The following is a 17,204-nucleotide window of genomic DNA, read 5'->3' on the forward strand; positions in this document are numbered from 1 at the left end:
ATTGGGAATTATTAAATGAAAAAATTATGCTCAATTATGTTCAAGTATGTTGATGTCATTAGGAATTAATGAGGTTGTTCCTACATTAAAACATGATGACTGCTTTTTTTTTTCCCTAACATGGCCAAGTAAAAGAGATAGACATCCAGTTGATTCTGACTAAGGCACACAGAAATTACATTCCTTGACCATTTTTACTTACGAAGTGGCAAAACAAAAGACTACATATCGTTATCTGTGCAATAATGTGTTACCTCAAAAATTATTTTCAGATGATCATTCAGAAGATAGTATCACAGTCTCTGTTCAGTTTTGTCATATCTACTTTCAAGTGATATCTGTTGAATAGAATCAAAAAAGCGAGCTGGTAGGATTTCACTGGTGGGACTAAAACATTAAGGACAAATACAACACCATTTCCTTTATAATAGAAAGGTATCTCTAGAGTGGGTAGAGTATGAAAGAGAGTGATGAAGGGGCTTTAGTAGTAATCTATAAAATGATAGGGTTGGACTACATTGATAACTAATGTTCTTTTCTAGCTCTAAATTTTATGATTATTGTGTATGACAAAAATATAACATCTAATGGGACTATATACCTTTATATTCCTCCTTATCTCTTGTCGTGTGCTTGGTATATAGTTAAGTTCTCAAAACATCTGATTAATGAACAAATTAATAAGTTATAAAAAGTAGACATGGAATTCAAAAAAGCAATACAGCCATTTTTGGCAAACACATACTATACTTCTCTAAGAGAACCAACATACCATAGCAGAGTGAAATGGTTGGCAATAACAAGAAATCATAACGAGGATCCTGAGGCATCAAAAACAGTTAAATAATGTGCCCAATTTCTTTATAAAATTAGGAAAATGAGATCATTTTTATGTTAATTGTTGAAGATGGTTAAAACACTATCACTTAAATAAGGGTAACATTCAATTTTCTGGGAGAATGACTTACACAGAGAGCCTCATTCTTCTGTTACCTTTAAGGAAGCGGTGTTAAAACTAATTCTCTTCAATAGTTGCAAGTTGATATAAACCAAGTTGAACAGGTAAATCCTAATCTTATATCTAGCTACTGTTTTCCTAGATAAAATTTAAGCCAGTTAAGTCAAAGATCATATGAATATACAATCAATTTGACTTAATTCATCAATTGTATGTACTGATACCGTCTTCAAAAGAAATCAGATCATGTGATGTACCTCATCTTGTTCTGCTCCAATGACTCTCCAGCATATGAATAAAATGCAAACTCTTTACCAGGTCCTATAGGATCTATACTTTGTTCCTGTCTAATGTTACCCTCCCTCTCCATTACTGTTTCAGTCTCACTGTCCTTCTCAGTGTTTGTTCAACACCTCAGTCTCATTCTGGCCTAACTTTCTCTTTTCTCTGCCTGGAAGGCTCTATCTTCAGGTATTTACAAATCTTAATATCTCAGTTCATCATTCAGGTCTTTGTTCAAACGTCACTTCATAGAGGTTTTCCCTAAAGATTTCATTCCAAACTGTATCACCCTGCCCTTGCCTCTCTAATTCCTTATCAGTTTTATTTTCCTTCCTAGTATATAAACTACTTGGAAAATACATATTATTTGGTTACATATTTATTGCTTAGTTCCCTTCTAACATGTTAAGCACCATGAGAACTGGAACTTCATCTGCACTCCAGAACCTAGAAAAGGGCTTATCACATATTTAGAAATTTTTACATACTTGTTGAATAACAGAACGAATGAACTAATGAAGATTTTCAAGATACGTGTGCAAAAAATAAATGCAGAATAGTGGATATGGTATTCAACCATTTGTATTTTCAAAAGACATACATACTTGTATGTGTATGGGCTCTCTCAGGAAGAGAACACAAGAAATTGATAATACAGTTGCTTGATGGTGGGAAAATAACTGACAAGCAGGTTTACTTTTTCCTTATATTCTTTTGTACTATTTGGGTTTTAAACAAGTCTAGGTGTTTTTATCTCAAAAACAAAACAAAAAAATATTAAAATTTACCTTAAACACAAAGTTTCTGTTAATAACTTTGGAATACTTTTTCCTGAGCTGTTATTCTACAAATAGAAATGGGCTAAGCAATTTAAATACTTATTTAATCTCTGTAACAACTCTATGATATAGGATTTTATATTATAGGATAGATACAAAATCATACCTATTTTATATAGAGAGAAACTATAATACAGAGGTTAAGTTAACTGGCTGAAGTCACATTATTGGAAGCATAAGACATGAAATTTGAACTCCGACTGACTGAACCTAAAGTTCAAGTATTTAATCATCTTCTCCATAACGAGATAAATATATAACTCTAAGAAATTTTCTGATAGAAGAAGTTAAACTATTTTCACTTTTGATAGAAACCTCAGGGCCTAGTAGTGGGGCTCTTGCAATGAATGTTGAAACAAAACTGGAAGTTCATGATTTTTCTGTGCCTGTTGGATAATATAAGTATCTATTTTCAGAAAATGTTATTAATTTAGAACTCTTGAATTAGGTGGATATGGTGATAATTAGTAATAATGAACAGTGGCTGTCATTTGAGAACACTCTGTATGCCAGGCATTATGATAAACATTTGACATTCATCATCTCATTCAGTCCTTAAAATATAAAGTAGACTCTATTACTGTCTCCAATTTACAAAAACAGAGACTTAGTTTTAGGATAAGGAATTTTTCCAAAATGACATGCGATTAAATGAGAAGCCAAAATGTGGATCCAGGTCCAAATCTATAATACATGTTCTTAGTAGCTATGCTCTATTGGAATCAAAACGAAAGGCTTTCAAAAAATGGAGCAGACGTGTTGTATAAATTTTCTTGAAGGTGTGGAGTAATACAGTTATAAATTATTTCTTAAATACATATTCAAATTTGAATTTGATTCAGATTCCATAAACATTTTTTAGGACCAGGAACTACCTTCCACTTTATCATGTACAGTCTCTACGTAACTTAAACCTCTTATTGGAAATAACTTTGAGTGTTAGAGCCACTGCTTCTAGTAATTTGCAAGCATCAAGGAAGAATGAAAATTTCAAATGGAGGGAAGGGCAGTACTAACATCTGGACTATTTTTTTCCTCCTAGATTTCAGAGTTGACAGCATAAGTCATTTTATTGTGTACCTTAATTGATTCAAGATATATTTAGAGTGGAACAAGATACATTTTAAAATGAAAACTTTGTGTATTTGTAAATACTTGTTTAGTAATAGGAGACAATTTCTACCGTTAAAAGACAGATAACCTTTGTGTACTGAAATAACCAATTCCTACCAAATAGTAGAAAGTTAATAAAAAGCAGTATCTAACCTTTGGATTTCATGTTCTCTGGCAACAAAGTTCATAAATACTTACCAAAATCCAAGATGGGGTCGCTGACCATGGTAGAATAACACTATCAACTGAAACCTGTAGAATGTCTAACACATCCTACCTGGTTGTTAAAAATTAGTAACCTATACACTATACAACACAAATTTTTAATTCTGGCCAAATAATGTCATAAACAGCAGTCAGCCTTGACTTCTCTGAAACAGAGTGCCTAATGAACACTACTCAAGGCGAATCTAGCAGAAACTTAAGAAACGATGGTAGAAGAACTGATTCTCAGTGCTTTAAGTATTTTTTATTTGCAGAGCATCATCTACCAGTATCTCTTCCATAGCCCGGCTGATCCTCAGCAAACCTATTAGTCACTGTTGGCAGGTTTTATCTTGATGCTACAAATGGGGCTCGGGGAAGGTTCCCAGCTGATCTTTGACAGGTTAACAGCAGAACCTCGCTGGACAAAAAGCTTGCAAGTTGGGGAACCAAGGCTCCTCATCTGACAGTTAAGCTTAGGGTTATACTTCAAAACAAAACACTCTGTATACGGAGTCCTGAAGGAACTTTGCACTGTAAGGTACTGAACAGTTAGTGTTCAGCCAAAGTCTGGGAAAAGAGCCAGGATGCCCTTTAAAATTTCCAACTTCCTCAGAATTTCAGGTAGGAGATCCCTGATCTTCCTGCTGAGCCGTCCAGGACTCTCGTTCAGGCAGAGTCACATTCTAGTGCGTTCTCAAGTTCCTTCTTCCTTTCACTTTCTCCCCAAGGAACCTTAACCAGGCCCACCCGCAACCCTACCCTATCGCCGCACTTAAGGCTTCCGTGTTTGTCAACAAGCCCACTTGGTCCTCTATTCCTGAGGCGGCGGGACCTCTCCGCTTTCAGCGAGATACGTCATCCAAAAAAAGTCCCCGAGACCAGTTTTCTCCTCTAGCCTTACACTCACCTCAGGCCCAAAAAGTTTCACTCGAATGTCCGCCACCCGGCTATTCAAACTCAGCCTCGAGATTCAAACTCAAGCCAGCTTCCTCAGCGCCTCTTTTCATTGGCTGCCGTCTTCGTGACGTCACCACGCAGGACGTGGCCGTGGCGCGCTGCAGATTGGCGCCAGGCGTCTTAGCGGCGCGGAGCACTAGAAGCTGCCTAACTCCGCGTCACCGTGGCAACGCGGAGGCTGTTTCCGGAGGCGTTGGCCGAGGTGGGCGGGGTTAGCCTGCAGCTGCAGGTGGGAGGCAGACACCTGGGATCTTCAGGAAGCCTTCAGACCGCGGGCACGGGCCCGGTTCCTGGGTTCAGGGTGTGAGTGAGACGAGTGCGGGCAGGGCTTGGTCATGCCCTCTGCTAGGGGGAGAGGCGGAGCCTGTGGGTATGGATTAATGGGTTTTGGGTGTTTATTTTCTCCTTTTCTCTATTAAGCAATGAGGCCTCCAAGGCACAGGTCCAGTGATCTGGAAGCTATAGGGGCCTGTTCCTTCCAGCCACTTTCACGTGGACGCAGCTGGAGTCAATTCATCTAAATTAATCGAAAGTCCAGGACTTTTGGTTTGAGGGCCCAGGCTTCGTTGCTCAGGAACCCCAGGCCCATTCCCTTAGTGCCTGCTGACTGAAACTATTTGTTGTATGACTGTTTTTTCCATTTCTTTCTAAGATGGCATTACAAAATAAATTTATTCAAATTTATTGGCCTAGTTCATTATTGGATGCAGTGGGCTTTTAAGTCCTGGGTTGTAGTTAGAATTTTAGAATGTAACTATAAAAAGAAAAAAATATATATATCTGGGAAAAAAATGGCAGATGTGTTTGCTAAGAGAATTCATCGTTTTTTCTCAGGATATTTTTAATAGTATGATCTGAATTTTTGTTGTTCTTATGTTACTATTGTTGTATCCATTCATTCAATAGTTATTGATTGTATATTTTAAGGACATAATAGCGCACAGTTGAGTCAAACTCCTGGCCCTCTTGGAGCTTATGTTCTAGTGATTCAACATCACCGTATATACAAGATGGCACACCACCAAATGTAGAATATTTTAAGTGAACAATGTAGGGGAAACCCTCATAGGCATTTATTTTCTATTGAAGAAAACCAGAAGCACTTTGTATTGTATATGTATTGTATATGATGCATAATATATGATTATTTCTGAGCACTGGATAGAGCATCAATAAAGCTACTAATTGCTGGCTGTACTAGATGGATCTTAGCTAATGAGTAGTGATTTGTATGGTGCTGGGTTTGGTAGTAAAACTGAGAAGGCTTTTTATTTCAAATATGCAGTCACTCTGTGGTACTTTACCTTTGATGTCCCGGGCATTTTATTAATTTTATATATATTATCTAATCACTTCCAAGTTTTAAAACAGCCCATGAGATATATATACTATTTATTTTACTGAAAAGAAAACTGAAGTTTTCAGAAAATCTCTTAAGAAAAATATTTCTTTTGAAGGGTACAACCCAGCCAATTCAGAATGGAGTCACTTGTTTCTGAAATACTTTCTAGATTAAGTGATATTAAGATGATATCCTAATCTAGTCTGAAAATAGGCATGTTTTACCAATTCCTTGTAAAACTGTACTGATTATTGCTAAAGGAGAAGTGTTTACATTTCTTCCTTTTTGATAGCCACATTGTATAAGGCTGAACCAATTTCACAGGTGTTTCTACACCTAATCTAGTGCTTATTTTACATTTAAATTCTCCATCACACTTGCCGTTTAAAAGAGTTCAGATTATGAAGTTCATATTCTTAAGGAATTGTCCATATCTCTTAAGGAGTAAGAAATTTTAACGTTACAATCAATGTCATTACTCTGGCAGCTGGCTTCTCTTTAGTTGGCAAGTCATTAAGGAGTGTAATAGAAACGATAGGAAACTGATGTATTTTGTAATGAAATGAAGGCAAAAGAACCCAAAATTTTCAAACACGTAGTACTAAGGAGACAAATTCCCACCTTTCATTAGGAATTAAGAGTATAACTAACTGCTGTCTTTTAGAACACAGAAATTTAACATAGGTTTAGAGTAAACTGAAAAGAGTGGAGAAAAGACAAAATGGAAAGTTAGATTTGAAGTTGCATCAGACATTAAAAAAAAAAGTAAAAGTGAATTTAAAGCTGGCAATGGTAGGAGTTTATATCTCACTCGACCCCCAGGAACACCTTTTGGAGCCCGAGCGCCTGCGGGACCCTTTGGGAGCTGGGGACTGGAAGCAACGGAACCAAAGGCAGACGGTCCTCGGTTGCTGGGGCGGACGTGGGCCCAATCTGTCCGTCCCCGCAAGTTTCCCCCAGGGCTGGGACCTGGGCGAGCGGCAAATTCAGCTTTTCCCGGATCATAGTGTTCGTCTCGGGCCCGAGTTGGAGGCTAACTGAGAAGTCTTCGTTCCTCAGGTGAGGAGAAGGTGGTCGAGTCCCCGGAGCTCTTTTGGAACCCGCTCCACGCCTGTGGGGGAACTTCAGGGGACGACGGATTCGCCCAGCGCAAAGGAAACTCGCGCCTCTGCTCTTACGCTTACTCTCTTCAGCATTCATTCATACCGAGTTCAGAAGTTTCTAAAGAGTTTCCCTCGTCCGAGTGTAATTCTTAAGCAAAAGAGTGGATTTTTTTTTTTCTTCTTCTTCTTTAGGACCTTTTTCACATTCTCTGCGTTCGGTTGCCAGCCTCCAGGTCGACTTTTTGGCCTTAGGAATTAAATTTCCAAAGAGTTTTCTCTGCAGGGGGAGCTGACTGCAATGATGGTAATTGGTAGTACCATTGAGGAAGTAGTTTTCAAAGGTATCGCTCACCTTTGTGTTCCCACGTTTAAAAGAGTAACCTGGCTAATTCCGTGGTCTCAGCAGCTTAGACTGAATTTTGCTGGCAGGCAAAAGTTAAATGGCTTACCTAGAAAACCACAGAGTTGGCTCCTGAGCTTAGATTTCTTGACATCCTGCTTCTTTACTGTAAACAGAGGGAACGTAAAACTATCTTAAATCTTTTAGGGTGGCTGGTTCTTAGCAGACTACAGGAGTGCTCTGAGTTACCTGATAGGAGATTGGGCTGCAGAAGAGAGGGGATTCCCTTTAGAGCTTGCCCCCTTCCATTTTTAGGGACATATTAAAAAACACAACCAAAGAGGAAGGTTAATTATTGAAATGTTTTGTCTATGCTTACTCAGGTTAGTAGCCAATTCATGCATAATAAACTCTACAGGCTTTGTACTTTGAATATATTTGAGTAAATACAAAGAAATTGATGGCAGAAGAAAATTAAATGCTGTTAAAAACTTCTTTTTTTAAATCCTACTTGCCTTTCCCTGCATGGTTCTGATTCTGATATTGGAATTGATGGACTTTTTTGTTTGATTGTTTTGTTAAAAAATTATCAAAATCTGAACATCCAGTTTAGATTGTTTATGTTTATTGGATAGGCAAAATAATAGGAAAAGTTTTGCTTGTATTGTTTAAATACTCCAGATTCCAGTATTTAGGGCTGGACATCGTTACAGTGTCTTCTGTTGGGTGCCACACTGTATACTGTGTTTCCAGGTGGAGTAGACCAAGCAGTAGGATATTGGCTCCTTAAAAAAAAAGAGTCTAATTATGGCATACTAAAAATACATAGGCAGTGTAATCAAAGTACCTTTCAATTACATGACTGTATTAAATAAAGCCAGTGGGCCGGTTTATAACATAGAGGTTAAGACGAAAAATTCTGGGGAAAGAATGCTGGTGTTACAGTTCTAGCTTTATGACTCTCCAACTGTGTGGCCTTTTGCAGATTACTTCTCTGTTTTCTCCTCTGTAAAATGGAAATAATAATAGTACCTACCTCTAAGTGTTGGAGTAAGGATTGAATGAGTTAGTACTCATTCAATGTAGTGTGCTTAGACTAGTAAGTGGTACTTAGTAAGTGCTCAATAAATGTTAGCATTTATTTTGAAATATGTTAGAAATGCCAAGTTAGAGCATAATTTGGATTGTGTAAACTTTCTGGAAGCATAAGGCATAATTCATAATCTGGCTGATTTGTTAACTGCTCAACAACTAAAATTGTTATACTGTTATATAACATTATATAGCATTTATATATATAAGTGTTATACAGATGTTATACTGAACATCTAAAATTAAAACACTCATTTAACAAACTTTTTTGGCATAGTTTTTCTGTGTCATATTTGCAACATAATAATGTGAATTATGTCTTCGGTACAGTTGACATTATCCTCACGGTTACATCTTATTGATACTATATACAATATCAAATATATATTTTTATTTTACAGTTATTACATGTGAGACTTTTCAACATCATTCTTCATTTTCTATTGCAAAAGGAAGTTAAGGCATATTTAAGCAAAATTTATCTTTCTTAGCTATTTTGAGAATGTGATTTTTCGTAGGGTTAGGGAGACAGGTGAAATTTTCTAAAGCAACGTTTGATACAAACATTAATTCTGTAGAATCTGGAATTTATCCAACCATTTTTTATTTTCCCCCAGAAAACACATATTGAGCACCTAGTATGTATCTAATTTTGTGGATATAAAGGTGTGGTTCTTACTTCTAAGTAACTCATAATTCATGAGGAAGGAAGAGTAGTGTTAAATTGTTATTTATTGTAAGTGTCAAAAATGTTGTTTGCAACTGCAAACAACATTTAGAGTAAAGAGTGTAATATTTTCAAAAGGTATTCTGTTAATGTATTTCATAAATTATGTTTTTTATTCTGCATTTTAAAGAGTGGAGCATTACAGAATAAAATGGAACAAGTTAGAGGGGAAAAAAAAGAATGTATCAGTTATTCACTTGGTTTTTTATTGGGGGCAGGGAGCAGACAATTGAAACAGTGTTGGATGTGAAATGTCAAAGTGTGTTCAATGGAGTGTTTATAAAGTATAGTTTAAAATGATACATATGTCACTGATACAGGGCATGGTGAGATGATTTTGTCAAAAATTATCCATGACAAATTACAAGGTTTTTTCACAGACTGATAACCTCTTTTTCTTTTCGGTTGTACATGAATAGCCTTTTTTCAGTTTCTCAAAGTTAAATTGAAAATTAAGATTTAGCATTATGTGAAAAACAATTAAAAGGGTTTGAAATTAGAGAACCTGTGAATCTAAAATAGAATGATATTTATAACCCCTTAAGCCATCTGGATAGCTTTTTCAGATTAATGGTTTTGATGCATTGAACCCGTTCTTTAAACTTAATTAAAATTCAAAAAAGCATATTTCAGAAAATGATTAATAAATATTCATATCTCTGATGGTTAAAACATTAATGGTCTTAGAGCTTATCAGGCCACATTAAAAATTATATTTTCAGATAGTCTCTGGGGTTCTCTTGGTTTCCTTGCTTTATGTAAGGAGGGTAGTCACCTTCACTTGTTTGAAATGATGAGTTTTATATATTTTTCATGTGGTAAATATTGCACACTAATTTGCTTTCCCCCAAGTATTATAACATTCTTTTTTTAAAAAAATCCAACAATCATGATTTTAATTTTTTTCTAGATTTGTTGATCTACAGAATGCTTCGATACCCATATTTTTGTAGAATCCATAAAAATTTTCTTTCATGCTGGTTGGAATCTGGCATATATAATTTGGGTGTCTGGCCAAAAAAAATACATGCCACAGCAGAAAGATATAATGAATATGAAGCCCAGGAGGAAACAGATCAAACTGGAATTCAGGAGTTACACAGATCTCAAGATAGAGATTCTGGAGTGATGACTAAGTTACATATTCCAGTGATGGTGGATGAAGTTGTTCGTTGTTTGGCACCACAAAAAGGGCAGGTAAGTTGATTAATCTTTTATTTTCTAACACTTTTTACTTGAAATACAATTCACTTAATGTTCACACTTAAGTGTTTTTTAGTGTATTTACAAGGTTATACAATTATCACCACTGTCTGATGCAAGAACATTTTTATTATCCCAACAGGAAACCCCAAACCCATTAGCATTCACTCCCCATTGATTCCCTTCTCCTTGTGCCTGACAACCTGCTAATCTATTTTTTGTCCATATCGATTTGTCTGATCTGGACATTTCATATCAATGAATTCATACACTTTGTGATCTTTTCTACCTGCCTTTTACTTAGCATGTTTTCAAGATTTATCCATGTTGTGATGTGTGTCAGTAATTATTTCTTTTTATTCCTGAATCATTCCATTGTATGGATATGACTTTTTTTTTAATCCGTTCATCAATTGATGAAGTTTACACTTCCATGTTTAGACTACTCTGAAATGCTGCTATGAACATTCATGTAAAAGTTTTTGTGTGAACATGTATTCAGTTCTTTTGGGCATGTGCCTTGGAGTGGATGCTGGGTCATATGCTAACTCTATGCCTAACTTTTTGAGAATCTGCCAAACTGTTTTCCAGAGTTGGTTAGTTTCATCAAATAACAGTTTTAAAAGGAAAAGAATATTATGTTTTATGTGGTTAGGATATGAAAATGAAATTCTACTATAGCTTCTTGAGAATTTTAATATCTTTTTAGGAATGACTGGAGACAAAGGTAGAAGTTTCAATTCCCATCCTGTTTTCTTAGGCTGAGTTTTCAGCTACCCTTCTGTCTTACTGAGAATTCTCCAGAGAAATAGGACCAACAGGATGTGTAGGGGAGGCATGAGTATATATGTGGTTGTTAAGAGAGAAAGAGAGATTGATTGATTTTAAAGAATTGCCTCAAATGATTATAGAGGGTTGGTAAATTCTGAATTTCCATAGTAGGCTAGCAGGCTGGAGACTCACTTAAGACTTCCAGTTTGAGTCCAAAGACAGTTGACTGGAAGCATTTCTCCCTGTTCCAGGGAGGGCAGTGTTTGTTCTGTTAAGGCTTTCCAGTGATTGGATGAGACCAACCCATTTTTTTGGAGGATAATCTACTTTACTTAGTCCAGCAATTTAGATGTTAATCTAAGTTTAATTTAATTGTTATCTGAATGTTAAATTTAAATTTTATCTGAATGCTAGTTAAATGTTTTCTGCAAGTAGCAAAAACCAAATATTTATTTTGCAGTAACCCATGAAGTAGAGAAATAACCAAAGAAAAACAAATCCCATAAAATCTCCTCCTAATTCAGTATTTTATGTGCCTTTTTTCAAAAACCAAGTGGAATAAAATGAGGCGATTCTATGACTTGACCTACCCTGTTGTTTCATGTTTAAGTTCCTGATAAATATAATATTGGTTTGTTTTTATATTTCTATTGTTCTGATTTGAGTTTTCTAGTTACTTTTTATTGAAAGTTTAATTTTATGAATGTTATTTCTGAGAACTTGAATGTGAGGTACACTTAGAGACAATGTTATTTCTTACCTATTCTGCTGTCTGGCAGACAGCTTTATTCACTATTCCCTTAATCTTCAAGTAATAAAGAACTGCTGACAGTCCTTGGACAGGAAAGGTCTTCATTCTTCCAGAATCCATTATTTGCTGCTTTTCTTTCTGAGCCTTTTCTCCAAAATCATATTCCTTTGCAAACTATGAGTCATATATTCACCTGTATCAATCACCCACTTAATTACTGTTTTTCACATCACCTTCAATGATAAATTTACAAATGAAACTTTTGATCATAATAAGAACGTTAAAAAAATCTACATGTAGTTTTGAGTGAGGCCTTGATCACTAATATTTAATAATTATTTCCTTTTCTTTGATATTTAAAAGATGCTTACTTAAAATAATTGGTTTTGGGAATTTCTTCTGTATCATAGCCTATTCACTACATATTAATTGTGCAAATATTTATGAGTTTGAATTAAAAAAGAATTGCTCTTATCTTTCTCTTCCTTAGGGCTTCCCTGATAGCTCAGTTGGTAAACAATCTGCCTGTAATTCAGGAGACCCTGGTTCGATTTCTGAATTGGAAAGATCTGCTGGAGAAGGGAGAGGCTACCCACTTCAGTATTCTTGGGCTTCCCTTGTGGCTCAACTGGTAAAGCATCTGCCTGCAGTGCAGGAGACCTGGGTTCAATCCCTGAGTTAGGAAGATCCCCTGGAGAAGAGAAAGGCTACCCATAGGGTCTCAAAGAGTTGGACACCAACTGAGCGACTTTCACTTTCACTTTTTCTCTTCCTTGGGAGTTACTCTTTGTGACCCAGTGGACTGTAGCTCACCAGGCTCCTCTGTCCATGGAATTATATAGGCAAGAATACTGGAATGGGGTTGCCATTTCCTTCTCCATGGAATATTCCTGACCCAGGGATTGAACCCAGGTCTCCAGCACTGCAGGGAGACTCTTTACTGACTCTTTACTTTCCACCAGGGAAGCCTTGGGAGATACAGAAGGAATTAAACAAATTATAATTCTTTCTCCTTTCCCATTTTTCATTATTTTGTATTCTGGGTGAATAATTTTTTGTAAGAAAGTACTACTTGTTCTAAAAACATTTTTCTTGCTCTTGAAGATGTTTCAGTATAGGCTACCTTGGTTAGTCTTTTATTCCTAATTTCTGAAAGCTGGGGACAATAAGCATGATCCTGTCTAGCTGAAGATGATAGCAGTTCAGAGGATATAGGAGACTTGGTGTTCTTTGCCCGTTAGTGTTGCTAATGTAGCTTGGTGCCTTGAGGGTTTCTGTAAGAGCGATAAGTTACGAGGGACATGATGGTCATGCAAGGACTAGTACCAGTAGCTATGTAATTTCCTTCAAGTAGCTTACTGTGGCTCTGCCTCAGATTCCTCATCTGTGAAATGAAGTACAACCTGTCTCATATGGTCATTGTGAGGGTTAAATGAGTTCATTTATTTAAATTGCTTAGAATGACATCTTCTGAGTAGTATAAGCTCAGTAAACATTAGCTGATACTATTATGGGGATTAAAAAGGATCAGAATTAGTAGCTAGATACAATAATATTCAAGAGAATATGTAAAATAGATAGCTAATGGGAAGTTTCTTATAACACAGGGAGCTCAAGCTGGTGCTCTGTGACAACCTAGAGGGGTGGGATGGGGTGAGGGGTATATGGGAGGATTAGGAGGGAGGGGACATATGTATACTTATGGGTGATTTACATTGTTGTATGGCAAAATCCAACATAACATTGTAAAAACTTTAAAAAAATAATGGAAAAAAAATTAGGAGAAAAATGCTAGGAGACAGCAAAAGTGGAAATAAAAGTACCAACAAAGATGAAACCAGCATGTTTGCAGCTGGAAAGTGCTGTTCCTTCTGCCTTGAACCATTCTTCAAGTCTTGAGTTAAATTTCACTTTCTCAGGGAAGCTTTTCGAGAGCCTACAGAGGAGGATTGTCTCCTGGTTAGTGCATTCATGGAGTCATACAATTTTCTTTCATAGCATTTATAATTTTTTTTAAATGAGATTATTTGTTCAGTGGATGTCTTTCCTAGCAGACTGCCCTCCCTGAAAGTCATGGGCATGTTGATCTTGTCTACCGTTATATTTCCAGGATAAGCACTGTAACATGATGGATTTGTAATGATTTTTAAGGCAATGGATAAAATTCAGAGTAAACTGGAGCACAGATGTGAGGGACAGATAAAAGGAATATCCCTCAGTTACTAAGGGAGGCTCTCAGGCTCAGGACTTCTGTATGATTGCAGCCTCAATGTGGCAGGCCCAGTCTGATGAAGTAGCTGGAGAAATCTGGTAAAGGAACAGATAGGAGGACTGAGAAAATGAGCTGGTATCTAATTAATGCAGAATAGATTATGATAAATGTTAGGATAAGATTGTAAGGTTGGGTTTCTAAATACTCAAAATAAGTGTTTTATCTATTTTGATAGTCTAACATTTAATATTAATATCATTGTTACTTGATTTGCTGAAGTTTTCATGGTACAAGGTATAATTTTCTTTATAAAAATGCATTATACTCTATATAATGGATCTTTCCTAACATCAATAGCAGCATTTCACTTGTTTTACTTTAAATCTTTATAATCTTTAAATAGAGATTGAGCATAAAAGAGAAAATCTTGGGGCTATAGATTTACTTTCTTTAAATATTAAAAGCTGATCAATCACAGAAAGAAGCTTATTTTGTTTGACCTCAAATTATTGAAAAAGTTAGAAACCTCTATAAGAGACAGGCCCTGTACCATAGCACATATATGAAGATGCATTTTTTCCTAAAGAAAGGACTATATAAATTTCAGATGAAATGGACTGTGTCAACATGGAGTTGTTTCCTCTCCTTTGTTTTTAAACATATAGCTTTCTTGGAAACAGATTTTTATTTTAAATTTTATTCTACCTTTGTTTATTTGAAAAATGTTTCTGTTTTAAAGCATCATGGAGCTAGTTAAGTGACCTTTGTTATCAAAATACCTTCAGAAGTGTGATATTTCCAGTGTTGTACTGGTAAATATTTAACACCCGGTCTGTGGGTCAGGGTGGAGTATGGATTTCAAAAAAACAAAACCCCAATTAATTTTGTTTGCACATTTTCGTGAAATACAAATTCCTATTATTGCCCTTTCAAGCTACTAACCTAGTATTATTGAATGTACCATTAGGAAGAAATATGTACAGTTGGATGTCTCTAACCCGTGTGAATGACACTGGATATGACTCTCACGATTGATGCTATTAGATATCTGTAGGTTATATAATGGCAAAAAATTTTGCCTGACAATTCTGAAAATTAGTATAGTCTGTCAATTTTTCCCTTAGCTTATTTGACATTCCCTACTTAAGATCTGTATTTTGTATTTCTCTACCCTGGAAGGTACCATGGTATAGCCGTAGAATACTGTTTTCATTTATTTTTTTAGCAGTGACATTCTTTTTTTCTCTAATAAACAATCCATCCCAAATATAAAACAGGTTAAAAATGGTATTCTGTAGTGTGACTTTGTTTATATGATTTACTGGTGCTAAAATCCATAATGCATTATATAACAGTGAGACATTTTGTTGAGTACAAAAACTTTAAAATCAGCATCAGTGTCCTTTTATTTTTTGCACAGTTTGGATTCACATTGATAAATAAATATAAAATGTAACTGTTTTTTAAAGTTGTCCTGAAATCTCACCTTAGTTTTTATTTCTATAGAAGTTGTAAGATAATTTTAATTAAATAAAAAAGGGCATTTTAGTAATAAACATATAATTAAAGTTTCAATACAGCAATAAAGCAGTTATAAATATTTTTGCACCTAATTTCAGACCACCAAAATAAATGAAGCAAAAACTATCAGAATTTATGGGAGAAAGAGTGCTATAGTAATAGTTAGAGACATCAGGACCCACTCACAATATTCTATAGAACAGCCAGACAGTATTTAAATAAAGGAATAGAGAATTTAACACAGTAAACCAATTGTTTAAGACATATACAGAACACCCTACTCAATATCAGCAACAAACACATTTCTTGAGTACACATGGGATATTTTCCAGGATAGGACATATGTTAGGCTATAAGTTCAGTCTCAATAGATTTTAAAAGATATTGTTCAGAGTATCTTCTCCAGTCACAATCAGATAATATTAGAAATCAATGGCAGAATACAATCTAGAAAATTCATGAATTTTTGAAAATTAAGTAAAACATTCTTAAACAACCAATGGATCAAATAAGAAATCACAAGGGAAATTAGAAAATACATAGAGATGAATGAAAACAAAATCACAATATACCAAAACTTACATTACACAAGTCCTAAGGGAGAAATTTATAACTATAAATGCCTAGATAAAAAAACAAAGTTCTCAAATCAGCAACCTAGCTGTACAACTAAAGGAACTAGGAAAAGAAGAGCAAATGAAACCCAAAGAAAAATGGTGGAGAGGATCAATGAAACCAATTTTCAGGGACCAAAAAAATTGACCAGTCAGTTGTTCCATACAAGATTCTTCTTGACCGGCATATAGGTTTTTCAGGAGACGTAAGATGGTCTGCTATTCCCATTTCTTTAAGGGTTTTCCACACTGTCTTATGATCCACAAGTCAAAGGCTTTAGCGTAGTCAATGAAACAGAGGTAGATGGTTTTCTTTAGTTCCCTTGCTTTCTTTATCATCCAGTGAATCTTGGCAATTTGATCTCTGGATTGAGAAAGGAGTACAACAAGGCTGTTTATTGTCACCCCATTTGTTTAACTTATATGCAGAGCACATCATGAGAAATGCTGGGCTAGATGAGTTACAACCTGGAATAAAGATTGCTGGGAGAAATATCAATAACCTCAGATATACAAATGATGACACTCTAATGGCAGAAAGTAAAGAGGAACTAAAAACTTCTTGATGAGGATAAAGGAGTAGAGTGGAAAAGCTGGCTTAAAATTAAATATTAAAAAAACTAAGATCATGGCATTTGGTCCTAGCACTTCATGACAAGTTGAAGGTGAAAAGGTGGAAGCTGTGACAGATTTCCTCTTCTTGGGCTCTAAAATCATTGTGGATGGTGACTGCAGCCATGAAATTAGAAGATGATTGCTTCTTGGTGGGAAAGCTATGACAAACCTAGACAGTGTGTTAAAAAGGAAACACATCACTTTGCCGACAAAGGTCCGTATAGTCAAGGCTATGGTCTTTCCAGTATTCATGTGCATTTGTGAGAGCTGGACCATAAAGAAGGCAGAGTGCTGAAGAATTGATGCTTTTGAACAATGGCGTTGGAGAAGACTCTTGAGAGTCCCTTGGACAGCAAGGAGGTCAAACCAGTCGATCTTAAAGGAAATCGACTTTGAATACTCATTGGAAGGATTGGTGCTGAAGCTGAAACTTCAATACTTTGGCCACCTGATACGAATAGCTGACTCATTGGGAAAGACCCTGATGCTGGGAAAGATTGAAGGCAGAAGGAGAAGAGGGTGACAGAGGATGAAATTGTTGGATGGCATCACTAATG

At 35.8% G+C, this 17,204-nt stretch overlaps 2 protein-coding genes across 29 annotated transcripts in view; one reads left to right on the forward strand and one right to left on the reverse strand.

Moving 5' to 3' along the window:
* KIF18A (kinesin family member 18A) overlaps positions 1–4,641 on the reverse strand; it is an 86,320-nt gene extending 81,679 nt beyond the window's left edge. For 2 of the 3 annotated variants that reach the window (XM_086338565.1, XM_086338567.1), the window contains exon 1: positions 4,307–4,641. The gene's annotated coding sequence lies outside the window, so the exon portion shown is untranslated. Of the gene's footprint in view, positions 1–254; positions 339–4,306 lie in introns of all 3 variants that reach the window. The other variant, XM_086338566.1, reaches the window with a different exon arrangement.
* The window catches only part of METTL15 (methyltransferase 15, mitochondrial 12S rRNA N4-cytidine), a 230,732-nt gene continuing 217,942 nt past the window's right edge, over positions 4,415–17,204 (forward strand). For 5 of the 26 annotated variants that reach the window (XM_086338568.1, XM_086338574.1, XM_086338591.1 and 2 more), the window contains exons 1-3: positions 4,565–4,726; positions 6,521–6,757; positions 9,871–10,157. In XM_086338568.1, the coding sequence (XP_086194694.1) occupies positions 9,888–10,157 (270 nt within the window). In that variant the 5' untranslated portion in view covers positions 4,565–4,726; positions 6,521–6,757; positions 9,871–9,887. Of the gene's footprint in view, positions 4,727–6,520; positions 6,758–9,870; positions 10,158–17,204 lie in introns of those variants that run through there. The other 21 variants (XM_086338587.1, XM_086338573.1, XM_086338575.1 and 18 more) reach the window with 17 other exon arrangements.

Source organism: Bos grunniens, chromosome 15 (genome assembly GCF_055505025.1).
Source record: "Bos grunniens cultivar Pamir isolate PY7600 chromosome 15, Bosgru_T2T1.0, whole genome shotgun sequence".
NCBI lineage: Eukaryota > Metazoa > Chordata > Mammalia > Artiodactyla > Bovidae > Bos > Bos grunniens.